At 38.0% G+C, this 13742-nt stretch overlaps 1 protein-coding gene across 1 annotated transcript; it reads left to right on the forward strand.

Moving 5' to 3' along the window:
* The first annotated feature begins 9155 nt into the window (after positions 1-9155).
* Positions 9156-13420, forward strand: LOC147004489 (uncharacterized). The gene is made up of 3 exons (XM_085837548.1): positions 9156-9220; positions 10431-10541; positions 12651-13420. Exons 2-3 carry the CDS (start codon positions 10513-10515, stop codon positions 13321-13323), a joined length of 702 nt encoding a protein of 233 aa, XP_085693674.1. The 5' UTR covers positions 9156-9220; positions 10431-10512; the 3' UTR covers positions 13324-13420.
* Positions 13421-13742: the final 322 nt, after the last annotated feature.

Raw genomic sequence — 13742 nt, forward strand, 5'->3', positions numbered from 1 at the left:
AATTAACTCCTAAATGTGGAACTGGAGAAAATGTAATACATTTAGGACATTGTTTTACAATCATTCTTGCCTGCTTTTTAGTGATCATATGTCAGAGTCTTAAGGTATGGACAGAGAGATGAAATTTATCATAATCACGTCTAGCCAATGCAACAGGATATGAAATTATGGCCTCTCCTATTAGAGGTCTGTCAATGCAATCATTATCTGCAGCTAAAGGTCCAGGAAGACCAGAATGAGCTTGTATAAGACCAATATAAAATGGATGTTTTTGAGCAAGAATGATGTTTTGCAATTGTGAAAACAGAGATCCTGCTGGTGTATTAAAGTTAAACGTACCACAAGTCTCCAATAAGGGAATTGATAGTGCAACATATAAACTATAAGTAAAAATATTAAAAACATCATTTACAGACTGAGAAACATTCAATACTACTGCCAGCTCTTCTAACTTAGCTGAGAGGCCAGGAGTCTCTATGACTACTTGTTGATTATTCATAAGATATCCAGCTCACCCATTAGAGGAGCCATCATTAAAAATCAAAAGAGCGAGATGACCATGTGGTTTTTGTCTTTGAGTTTGTTTATATACTGGATTACGTTGATGGATTTCCATATATTGAACCATCCCTGCATCCCTGGGATGAAACCTACTTGGTCAGGATGGATGATTGTTTTGATGTGTTCTTGGATTCGGTTAGCAAGAATTTTATTGAGGATTTTTGCATCAATATTCATAAGGGATATTGGTCTGAAGTTTTCTATCTTTGTTGGGTCTTTTTGTGGTTTAGGTATCAGAGTAATTGTGGCTTCATAGAATGAGTTGGGTAGAGTACCTTCTGTTTCTATTTTGTGGAATAGTTTGTGAAGAACTGGGATTAGATCTTCTTTGAAGGTCTGATTTGGAGTTCTGTAGGCTTCTTGTATGATCATGGGCATCTCTTTCTTTAGGATTGGGAAGTTTTCTTCTATTATTTTGTTGAAGATATTTGCTGGCCCTTTAAGTTGAACATCTTCATTCTCATCAACTCCTATTATCCGTAGGTTTGGTCTTCTCATTGTGTCCTGGATTTCCTGGATGTTTTGAGTTAGGATCCTTTTGCATTTTGTATTTTGTTTGATTGTTGTGCCGATGTTCTCTATGGAATCTTCTGCACCTGAGATTCTCTCTTCCATCTCTTGTATTCTGTTGCTGATGCTTGCATCTATGGTTCCAGGTTTCTTTCCTAGGGTTTCTATCTCCAGCGTTGCCTCACTTTGAGTTTTCTTTATTGTGTCTACTTCTCTTTTTAGGTCTAGTATGGTTTTGTGCATTTCCATCACCTGTTTGGATGTGTTTTCCTGTTTTTCTTTAAGGACTTCTACCAGTTTGGTTGTGTTTTCCTGTTTTTCTTTAAGGACTTCTACCAGTTTGGTTGTGTTTTCCTGTTTTTCTTTAAAGACCTGTAACTCTTTAGCATTGCTCTCCTGTATTTCTTTAAGTGAGTTATGAAAGTCCTTCTTGATGTCCTCTACCATCATCATGAGATATGCTTTTAAATCTGTGTCTAGATTTTCGGCTTTGTTGGGGTACCCAGGACTAGGTGGGGTGGGAGTGCTGCGTTCTGATGATGGTGAGTGGTCTTGATTTCTGTTAGTAGGATTCTTACTTTTGCCTTTCACCATCTGGTAATCTCTGAAGCTAGCTGTTATAGTTGTCTCTGATTAGAGCTTGTTCCTCAGGAGACTCTGTTAGCCTCTATCAGCAGACATGGGAGGCTGGCTCTCTCCTTAGTTTCAGTGGTCAGAGTATTCTCTGCAGGCAAGCTCTATTCTTGCAAGGAAGTTGCCCAGATACCTCGTGTTCGAACCTGCCTCCTGGCAGAAGTTGTGTTCCAATCACCAGAAGTCTTAGGATCGCATGGGGAATCCTGTGCGAATCCTTGCAGGTGTCCGGAGACTCCTTTGGCAAGGCACCCCGATACTGGAGTGGGCCGGAAGGGACTTGTGCCCCAGCAGAGGCCAGGTTGCCTACTTCCCTAGTTAATGCAGTCTCAGGTTCCAAACAATTGGATTGGAGCAGACGCTGTGTTCCACTGACCAGAGGTCTTAGGATCCCATATGGAGTACTGTGCAGGTCCTTGTGGGTGTCCTGAGACTCCTCTGGCAAGGCACCCCAATACTCGAGTGGACCAGAAGGCCCAATGTGTGTTTCTTGTATGCATTTGAAAGATGGATGCATTTCATATCCATACTGGAATCTGTGTCTATTTATTAAGGAATAGAGAGATATTAATTATGATTTATTGTTAATTCTGGGTCCTTTTTATTCCTGTTGTTTATTTATGTAATAATAGTATCCTGTCTTCATATGTACATGATTTCATTCTTTCCTTCAAATTGTCCTCTCTCTCTCTCTCTCTCTCTCTCTCTCTCTCTCTCTCTCTCTCTCTCTCTCTCTCTCTCTCTCTCCTCATCTTCCCATTTAGATATGCGGGTGTGAACTCTTCCTGTGTTTTTCATGCATGTAGTTAGTGAGAATGGTACTTTAAGATTCTGGAATAGTTAATGCAAGATAATTATAACCAGCAAGAACACAGAGATGCAAGTTCTTAGAACTACAGGGACCTGTTTGGATGATACACCCGTGCAAGTTTCACAAATATTATGGGATTAACATCCAACATTTATACTAAACTCAGTGTCCAATTCAAGTAGTAGTAGTAGATATTATAAATAACCTTGCTTATATGGACAGGCACCTGATATTAGATACTTCATTGCTATAGGGAAAAAATCTACTCCTAATATTCAGATTAGCGAACATTGATATTATTTCACTCTTAATACTATTTTGTCATATATAACTGCCTCACTCAATCGACATTGTGTAAGCTTTTATGAGCTGTAGATGATAATTAACAAAGAGACCCTCAAATGAACAATGTGGAGAACATGAGAGACTTTGAAGTATTCAGTCCTAAATGACATGTATCCATTATGCCCTTTCCTGTCATTCAGAAAATTTTGACAGTATGCACACAAGTGCACACCAGACAATGGTAGAACTAACACAAAGTACTGAACACAGTGAATCACCACTAGCCTAGAAGCTATTTCCAGTTTATGCTTGCTAGAAAAAAGAAAATCATTTTAACCAAAAGTACATCACTCTGTACATCTACTGCACTCCAGGAAAGAGATCATGACAGAAATTAGTGATATCATTTATTTTAAATCTCCTCAGATTTTATTTGGTATAGTTATGGATTTCCTGTTTTTTCCTACTTAATTAACTGTATTATAAGACTTTTTATGCTTTGGTGTAATGAGTAAATTCATATATAGTTGGATGAGTATGTACTTGTGGAAGTATCTTCAAATATCAAACGGGAAATCCATTATCAAGTTATGCTGTATAAGGAATCTTTCTAAATTAAAAGTGAAAAAAAATATTTCCAGAAACATTCTAACATATGAGAAGAGCATTAGCATCACTGGCCCTTTAAGACTATATGTTAACTCTGAGTCATAATGAGCCATTCAATTGTGGTAGCCTTGGAAACATAAAACTTTTTAATGTGAGTCTCTAACACTGGGCAGTCACTAACATTTGCACTTCAATGAAAAGATAAAGGCAAGTATGTGGGAACTAAAAGTGGTCTGGGTAAGGATGGAGAAGGGAGGATATCCCATGTCTAGCCAGAGATCCTGTTTCCTCTGGGCAGGCAGATGCAGGAAGGCTGCTTGTCGCTTTCTACTAGGTCCTGTGTGGGTATCTAAGCCACTGACCCCACTTGATAGGGGGTGGACAAGGGGCAGTCCCAAAAATCAAAGGGCCCTGGACAAACACCCTGTGCCTTGGAGTAGTTATGGGGGAAAGGGCTGAGGGAGAGATGTTCTCATGCAGGCACGGGTAAGCACAGATGAACAGAGACAGTCTATGGTTTTAGAGATTTAGTGTAGAAAGGCAGGGAGAAAGAGAAAAGGTGGAAAGAGAGAGAGTCCGGCCATGGCCAAGAGACGAGAAGGGGAAAAGCGAGAGAGAAAGAAGAAAGGCTAGAGAGAAAGGGAGAGTAAGAGAGTGAGAGGAGAGAAGAGAGGAAAGTAAGGGCAGTAAGATATAGAGAGCAAGAGAGAAAGGAGGACCCGAACAGCCCATCTTATGGTGTGCTGTTGCTAGTTAACTGGGGAAGTGTTTATCCTGAAGGTCATAAGCTTGGGACATTGCCTATGTGACTACTAACCATGTTTCTCTTGTGGGGGATATTGGGGGTGGGGCAGTAATTTCAACAGGAGCAGAGTTCCAGGAGACATGCGAGAACTCCCTCCTTTGCATGTAGGTAAATTATCAGCTCCAGGTCCCAAGCTTCAGAAATCAGCTCGATTGGAAACCAGACTGTTTGTCCATAGCCATATGCCCCACACAAGTATTTGATATGTTATTTAGTTATTAGTAATAACTTCATTTCATAAGACCAAGAAGACAAAAAAGGTAATTGACATAATATTTAGTAATTTGTTAATAAAAATTTCCATATATATATATATATATATCTAAGAATATCAAGTGTTTGGAAGCCATGCTTGTGTAAGAGAGCGCTTCAGCTTGTGTTTTTATACCTGTATAATTTCCTGAACATGAGTGGGTGAATTAGACTCGGTCTTTTCCTATATATAACAGGAGCATAATGGTTGTGCAGATCTGACTGGAGGTTTAGGCATATCAGATTGTTTAAACTCTGTCAAGTTTATAAATGAGGCTCAAACTAATCAAAGTAGGACAGAATTGTAAAGGTTTGTGTGAGGCAGCAGTTTATTGGTGAGACACTGTTCTGAGTTGAAATTTCTGCCTAACACAATTTCTCTTCCTAAAGCTGATTCTCCTCCTTTGTGACTCCATTTCTGTTCAACATTTTCTGTAAATTCAAAGATATTTATGATCACAGCATCTTTCAAATGGATCAACTGATCGTTGAAACATGGAGGAAAAACATTACATAGGTTGGATAGAGGGTTTTAAAATGGCTCTGTATGAAAGAGAAACATCAACTCCATTGGATTCAGACATAGGCAGAACCTCATCCTTCTAGACTAGTTCATCTCTGTTGCATAAAAACACTTCCTACCTTTGTCTTGTTGTAAATCAATATTCACTGTTCCTGCAGTTCACTGACACAGATTTGCCTTGGTAAGCAAGAAGTTTAGAACAGGATATTACTGAAGATACCATCAATAAAAATCCTATCTCTCGCCCCTTTTATGGAAAACTTTACATGCCCCTGTACAGGGTAATGCTAGGGCCAAGAATTGGGAGTGGGTGGATAGGGAAGCATGGTATGGGGAGGGTATAGGGAACTTTCAGGATAGGATTTGAAATTTATATAAAGAAAATATTTTTAAAAAATAGAGTTGTTGTAGTCATGGTGACTCTTCATCGTAATAAAACCCTAAGACACCCTGGAAAGAATATTCCTATTGGATAAACAATATCAAGTGATCAGATTTGAAATATAAATACAAGTGACATTGTATGCACAAAAAGATTGTAGTTGTATACTTAGAAATGTATGTGTGTGTGTATAGTTATAGAATATTTCATTTTATATAAATAAAGAAAAGGGGGCTATACATTTGGGAGTAAGGGGGTAATATAAATAGGAACGGTTGGAGGGAGGAAAGGGAAGAAGGAAATAATGTAATTATATTTTAACTTCAACTAATGAAATGTTTATATTTTTTATTTTAAATATTTTTAATTATGTATTTTCCTCAATTACATTTCCAATGCTATCCCAAAAGTCCCCCATACCCTCGCCCCCACTCCCCTATCAACCCATTCCCACTTTTTGGCCCTGACGTTCCCCTGTACTGGGGCATATAATGTTTGTGTGTCTAATGGGCCTCTCTTTACAGTGATGGCCGACTAGGCCATCTTTTGATTCATATGCAGCTAGAGTCAAGAGTGGATTAGGCCTGATCACACCACAGTGTGGCCATTTGGGTTCTTGTAGAGATTGTCTCGGTTTCTACTATCCCCCCAGCAACTGCTTCCTACCTGATCCAGAGGAACCTGGAGACCCCTAGTTGGAGGTCACTGGGTCATTCTGAAGTGGGGGGGTGAGGGACCAAGGGCTGTCACTGCTGTGGGAATTCCTTGTCTCTTGTAGATCCAGCCTTAATGTCTGACATTCCAGGAAGCACAGACCCTGCACAAAGTGGATATCAGAGCGATACTGTGAGGAGTAAGTTAGGAGCATAGGTTTACCAAAGAGAATGAGATACCACATCAGGTCTGCCTGTTACACTGATCTGAGTGCACCCTTAGAAAACTGAATGTACCATAGACCCAGGAGAGTTTTGGAACTTGTATACACACTAGCAACTTTGTGTGAATTTTTATACATGCACTGTTTATTAATTATATAAAATATAAAAATAAAAAAAATGGGGTACATAGCTAAACACAGAATTCTCAAGCGAAGAATAATGAAGGGCTGAGAAGCACTTGAACAAATGTAAAATATCCCTAACCATCAGGGAAATACAAATCAATACAACCCTGAGATTCTACCTCACACCAGTCAGAATGACTAGTATAAAAAATTCAGGTGACAGCAGATGCTGACTATGATGTGGAGAAAGAGGAACACTCCTCCATTGCTGGTGGAATTGCAAGCTTGTATAACCACTCTGGAAATCAGTCTGGTGTTTCCTCACAAAACTGGACATGGTACTACTAGTAGATCCAGTAATAACTTTCCTGGGTATATACCCTGAAGTTTTCCCAACTGGTAATAAGGACACATGCTCCACTATGTTCATATCAGCCCTTATTTATAATAGCCAGAAGCTGAAAGAAACCAGATGACCCACAACAGAGGAATAGATACAGAAAATGTGGTACATTTACACAATGGAGTACTACTCAGCTATTAAAAACAATGAATTTATGAAATTATTGGGCAAATGGATGTATCTGGAGGATATCATCCTGAGTGTGGTAACACAATCACAAAAGAAGTCCCTTGATATGCACTCACTGAAAAGTGGATATTAGCCCAGAATCCTAGAACACCCAAAATACAACTTCCCAAACACAAGAAAATCAAGAAGGAAGACCAACTCGTGGATACTTCATTGCTCCCTAGAATAGGGAATAAAATATCCATGGAAGGAGTTGCAGAGACAAAGATTAGAGATAAGACGAAAGGATCGACCATCCAGAGACTGCCCCAACTTGGGTTCCATCCCATAATCAGCCACCAAACACAGACACTATTGCATACACCAGCAAGATTTTGCTCAAAAGGCCCTGATATAGCTGTCTCCTTTAAGGCTTTTCCAGTGCCTGGCAAATACAGAAGTAGATGCTCATAGTCATCTATAGGGTGGATGTAGGATGCAGGAGCTTGAGAAAGTAGATCTGTACTTTCCCTATAGGTGGAACAACACTATGAACTAATCAGTAACCCCAGAGCTCATGTTTCTAGCTGCATATGTAGCAGAAGAAGGCCTAGTTGTCCATGATTGGGAAAAGAGGACCCTTGGTCTAGCAAACTTTATATGTCCCAGTACAGGGGAAAGCTAGGGCCAAGAAATGGGAGTGAGTAGGTAGGGGAGAAGGGGTGGAGGGTATAGGGGACATTTGGGATAGCATTTGGAATGTAAATGAAGAAAATATCCAAGAAAAAAAGAAAAAAATACAAAAAGAAAACAGATAAGCTAAAAAAAAAACAAACAAACAAACAAAAAAAACGACCCCCCCAAACAAAACAAAATTGAATCAAATCTATGAAGTCAATCCCATTCCAATGTGTGTTTCTTGTATGCATTTGAAAGATGGATGCATTTCATGTCCATACTGGAATCTGTGTCTATTGAGGAATAGAGAGACATTAATTGCGATTAATTGTTAATTCCTGGTCCTTTTTGTTCCTGTTTATTTTTGTAATGATAGTATCGTGTCTTCATAGGTACATGACTTTCATTCTTTCCTTCAAATTGTCTTCTCTCTCTCTCTCTCTCTCTCTCTCTCTCTCTCTCTCTCTCTCTCTCTCTCTCTTTCTCCTCTTCTTCTTCTTCCCATTTAGATACGCAGGTGTGAACTCTTCCTGTGTTATTCATGCATGTAGTTAGTGGAATGGTACTATAGGATTCTGGAGTAGTTAATACAGGATAATTATAACCAGAAAGAACACAGAGATGCAAGTTGTTAGAACTACAGGGACCTTTTTGGATGATACACCCGTGTAAGTTTCACAAATGTTATGGGATTAACATGCAATATTTATACTAAACTCAGTGTCCATTTCAAGTAGTAGTAGAAGTATATATTATAAATAACCTTGCTTATGTGGACAGGCAACTGATATTAGTTACTTCATTGCTATAGGAAAAATCTACTCCTAAAATTCAGATCAGGGAACATTGAGATTAGTTCACTCTTAATACTATTTTGTCATATATAACTGCCTCACTCAATCGACATTGTGTAAGCTTTTATGAGCTGTAGATGATAATTAACAAAGAGACCCTCAAATGAACAATGTGGAGAACATGAGAGACTTTGAAGTATTCAGTCCTAAATGACATGTATCCATTATGCCCTTTCCTGTCATTCAGAAAACTTTGACAGTATGCATACAAGTGCACACCAGACAATGGTAGAACTAACACAAAGTACTGAACACAGTGAATCACCACTAGCCTAGAAGCTATTTCCAGTTTATGCTTGCTAGAAAAAAGAAAATCATTTTAACCAAAAGTACATCACTCTGTACATCTACTGCACTCCAGGAAAGAGATCATGACAGAAATTAGTGATATCATTTATTTTAAATCTCCTCAGATTTTATTTGGTATAGTTATGGATTTCCTGTTTTTTTCTACTATACTTAACTGTATTATAAGACTTTTTATGCTTTGGTGTAATGAGTAAATTCATATATAGTTGGATGAGTATGCACTTGTGGAAGTATCTTCAAATATCAAATGGGAAATACATTATCAAGTTATGCTGTATAAGGAATCTTTCTAAATTAAAAATGAAAAAAATATTTCCAGAAACATTGTCACATATGAGGAGAGAATTATCATCACTGGCTCTTTAAAACTATATGTTAACTCTGAGTCATAATGAGCCATTCACTTTTGGTAGTCTTGGAAACATAAAACTTTTTAATGTGTGTCTCTAACACTGGGCAGTCACTAACATTTGCACTTCAATGAAAAGATAAAGGCAAGTATGTGGGAACTAAAAGTGGTCTGGGTAAGGATGGAGAAGGGAGGATATCCCATGTCTAGCCAGAGTTCCTCCTGTCCTCTGGGCAGGCAGATATAGGAAGGCTGCAGGTCGCTTTCTACTTGGTCCTGGGTGGGTATCAAAGCAAATGACCCCACTCGACAGGGGGTGGACAAGGGGCAGTCCCAAAAACCTGTGGGCCCCGTGCCAACACCCTGTGCCCTAGAGTTATATGGGGAGAGGGCTGAGGGAGAGATGTTATCACCCAGGCAAGAGTGAGCACAGATGAACAGAGACAGTCTATGGTTTCAGTCCTTTATTGTAGACAGGCAGGGTGAATGAGAAAACGTGGAAAGAGAGAGACTCCGGCCATGGCCAAGAGAAGAGAAGGGGAAAAGGGATAGAGAAAGAAGAAAGGCTAGAGAGAATGAGAGAGTAAGAAAGTTAGAGGAGAGAAGAGAGGAGAGTAAGGGGAGTAAGATATAGAGAGCAAGAGAGAGGGGAGGACCCAAACAGCCCCTCTTATGTTGTGCTGTTGCTAGTTAACTGGGTAGGTGTTTATCCTGAAGGTCATAAGCTTGGAACATTGCCTTTGTGACTAATAACCATGTTTCTCTTGGGGGGGATATTGGGGGGGGGCAGTAACTTCGACAGGAGCCAGAGTTCCAGGAGATATGAGAGAACTCCTTCCTTTGCATGTAGGTGAATTATCAGCACCAGGTCCCAAGATTCAGACCTGTCTGCCCATAGCCATATGCCCCACAAAAGTATTTGGTATGTCATTTAGTTATTAGTAATAACTGTTCATTTCTTAACCAAGAAGACAAAAAAGGTACTTGACATGATATTTTGTAATTTGTTAATAAAAATTTCCATATATATATACATCTGAGAATATCAAGTGTGTGGAAGCCATGCTTGTGTAAGAGAGCTCTTCAGCTTGTGCTTTTATACCTGTATAATTTCCTGAACATGAGTGAGTGCATTAGACTCGCTCTTTTCATATATATAACAGGGGCATAATGATTGTACAGATCTGACTGGAGGTTTAGGCATATCAGACTGTTTAACTCTGTGAAGTTGAAAAATGAGGCTCCAACTAAATAAAGTAGGACAGAATTGTAAAGGTTTGTGTTAGTCAGCAGTTGGTTGATGAGACACTGTTCTGAGTTGAAATTTCTGCCTAACACAATTTCTCTTCCTAAAGGTGATTCATCTTCTTTGTTACTCCATTTTTGTTCAACATTTCCTGTTAATTCAAAGATATTTACTTTCGAAATATCTTTCAAATGGATCAACTCATCGTTGATACATGGAGGTAAAACATTAAAAAGGTTGGATAGGGGGTTTTAAAATGGGTCTGTATGAAAGAGATAGATCTACTCCATGGGATTCAGACATAAGCAGAACCTCATCCTTCTAGACTATTTCATCTCTGTTGCATAACAACACTTTCCACCTTTGTCTGGTTGTAAATCAATATTCACTGCTCCTGCAGTTCACTGGCACAGATTTGCCTTGGTAAGTAAGAAGATTTGAACAGGGTATTACTGAAGATACTATCAATTAAAATCCTATCTCTCGCCCCTTGGTATTGAAAACTACATATGCCCCAGTACAGGGTAATTCCAGGGCCAAGAAGTGGGAGTGGGTGGGTAGGGAAGAATGGCATGGGGAGGGTATAGGGAAATTTCAGGATAGCATTTGAAATATATATAAAGAAAGTATCTTGGAAAAAAAAAGAGTTGTTGTAGTCATGGTGTATCTTCATCACAATAAAACCCTAAGACACCCTGGAAAGAATCTTCCTATTGGTTAAAAAATATCAAGTGATCAGATTTGAAATATAAATACAAGTAACATTGTATGCACGATGAAGATTGTAGTTATATACTTTGAAATATATGTGGGTAAGTATAGTTATAGAGTATTATATTTTATATAAATAAAGAAAAGCAGGCCATACATTTGGGAGTAAGGGGTTAATATAAATAGGAATGGTTGGAGGGAAGAAAGTTAAGAAGGAAATTATGTAATTATATTTTAACTTCAACTAATAAAATGTTTATAATGTTTAAAAAAAAAGAAATCCTATCTCTCTGCTATAACTTGTCAAGTGGTACAGCTACTATCTTCTCCAAATAGGGAAGCACATTCCCTAGTAAGTATCAAAGAGTGAGTGCCTGGGAGGGAAGTTTTCCTAGCAACTAGATGCTGATTTTAGTACCCTCAACACATCTGCATGTACAGAGGCAATGAAATATACCACATATCTGGTAGATGCAAACATTTACCCATGTGGTTTTCTTTTCAAGTACCCCATGGAATTCCTTGGTTCACAGTTTTCTATGAGCATTAACACTAACTATATCCAAAGTTTTAACTAGAACAGATCTAAATGAATTTGTGCAAACATTACAAGTGGAGTCTATTTTTTGCTAAAAGGTAGACAAAAGATAGTCAGTATAATATATGTGCAACAATCAAATAAAGTTCATAACCTGAAAATGGGCATTTGAATACATTATATTTAAATTATGTAAGTTTCAACAAGTCTTCCTGATTTGTGTGTAGATATCAGACTTTGGCACTGAAGAATGATTTTAGGCCCCTTCACAAGAGCAGCAATCACCTCTCACTGAGGAGTAGCTGTGGCCTAGATATTTACATATTTTGAAATTCATTTTAACTGTGCCCTTAATGAAAAATTTCTATAGCTTTTGAAAGATTTTCACATTTCAAAAAAAATATGCCACAAAGACGTGCAACACTGTAAAAGTTTTCCACAAAGAGTTCCTTTTGGCATGTAATTTTGATGTGTTCTTGTTTGCAAGTGTATGGGTTCATGACAATGTGTCTATAAAAGCCTGTATACATATATAAGTCTATTCATGTTTCATGTATGGAATTTGTACATTCATCATTATGCCATGTCAATTAGTTTTCATTTTACTTGTTCTTTCAGCACACTTCAGTTTATAATAGTCACATGAGAGTCCTATAATGTAATTTAGAAATGATATTTGAGCATTCTTGTATTTGTTGCTTTCATGTATTTATTATATTTGTGAATTGAATTCACAGATGATAAACATCATATCATAGATGACAATACAAATTTATTTTTTGTACTATTAATTCCAAGGGTGAGCATTCTAAGTTAATATAAAATTACATTTTAGTAGTTGACAGATACACAAAATTTAGTCACAAAATTACTTGAAGATAGTAATCCTCTGATTGTCATGGATTTCCAGGCTTCTTATACAGTTATTTGTAGTATGGTAAACACTAATTCATGGAAATGTAATTATGTGAAATCACAGACTGGGTATGAGATCTTACTACTCCATGTAATGTGACTATTGTTGTCCCAGATTCTTTTGTGTCATTATTTGACTTTATACTTGTTTAATGTCACCTACAGATTTATCAATGAGAAGGACTGCATCTACAAGCTGAGCGGTCTCTTTTGCAGCTTAGCAGCTTTCATGCTTGAAATACTTATTGCAAGCACCTTATCCTGGCGCCTATGGGAATTTGACAGCAATGCTGTGCAATTTGTGTCCTTTGGCCTGTGGGAAGCATTTTACTCTCAGCAGTTTAACATCTCTGGAACACTAACCAAGATGCTGGTATATACCCCTATTGATTCAACTTGGAACATTTCAACTGAATTCATGTATGCACAGAACCTGATAGGATGGGCCATTTTGATGAAGCCTGTGGTTCTGCTTTTCAGTGTAATGGCCATTAAAATCAGCTGCATGAAGAACCCACTAGTGAAGATGCAGATATATTGCTACAAGATCTCTGCCTTAACTTTGTCTGTTAGCGGCATGTTCACATTTGTTTCTGTGATCTGGAACCACGTGGTAGATCTTTATGGCAAAACCACTCTGGACTTTCCATATGATTTTCCTGTTAAGAAAGAAGCTTTAAGAAGCAAACATTTGACCGTGGTGTTTCCAGTAGGCCTCCTTATAGCCACCATGTCACTCTTTGGTGTGATAATGTTTCTCTCTGAGATAAGCAATTTGAAACTACAGCCTCCTGTGAAGGCCAATGATGATTCCAAAATGGGCCTTCTAGATGCGTGAAGTGATGAGTTTTGGATTTTCAACATTTGTGAGAATGGTCTTTAAGAAGTTTCTATTCCTACAGGAAATTCATGTCATTCTCAACTCATTTTAAATAAATTTGCTCTATAGCAAGCATCAATTGATTTTCAAGCTGTGTTTATGCTTACTTCTTCCTCTATATCCCTTAGCTTTTTCATTTTCAAGCTCTAAAGGCTATGATAATTTGCTCAAATTTTGCCAACAAGCAGTAATAAGAGAATGTATACCTGTAATGCATATTGCAAAAATAAACAAGGCAAATCCCTGGTGAAATATTTTCATAAGGTAGTTGATTCTTAAGGAAAAAAATGTAATCACATTCCTTTGTGGAGAATCTTAAGGTACAGAAAATCTGAGAGCCTTTTATAAACTCTTGTGGGAATCCATTAAAGAAGCAC

This window comes from Mus caroli, unplaced genomic scaffold (genome assembly GCF_978045245.1).
Source record: "Mus caroli unplaced genomic scaffold, Mus_caroli_1 scaffold_5, whole genome shotgun sequence".
NCBI lineage: Eukaryota > Metazoa > Chordata > Mammalia > Rodentia > Muridae > Mus > Mus caroli.

Excerpts from the sequence above, each read along its gene's own strand:
- LOC147004489 (XM_085837548.1), top strand. The coding sequence starts at position 10,513 with ATGGATCAACTCATCGTTGATACATGGAG. Across the intron at positions 10,542-12,650 it reads CTCATCGTTGATACATGGAG|ATTTATCAATGAGAAGGACT; the intron begins GTAAAACATTAA and ends TGTCACCTACAG.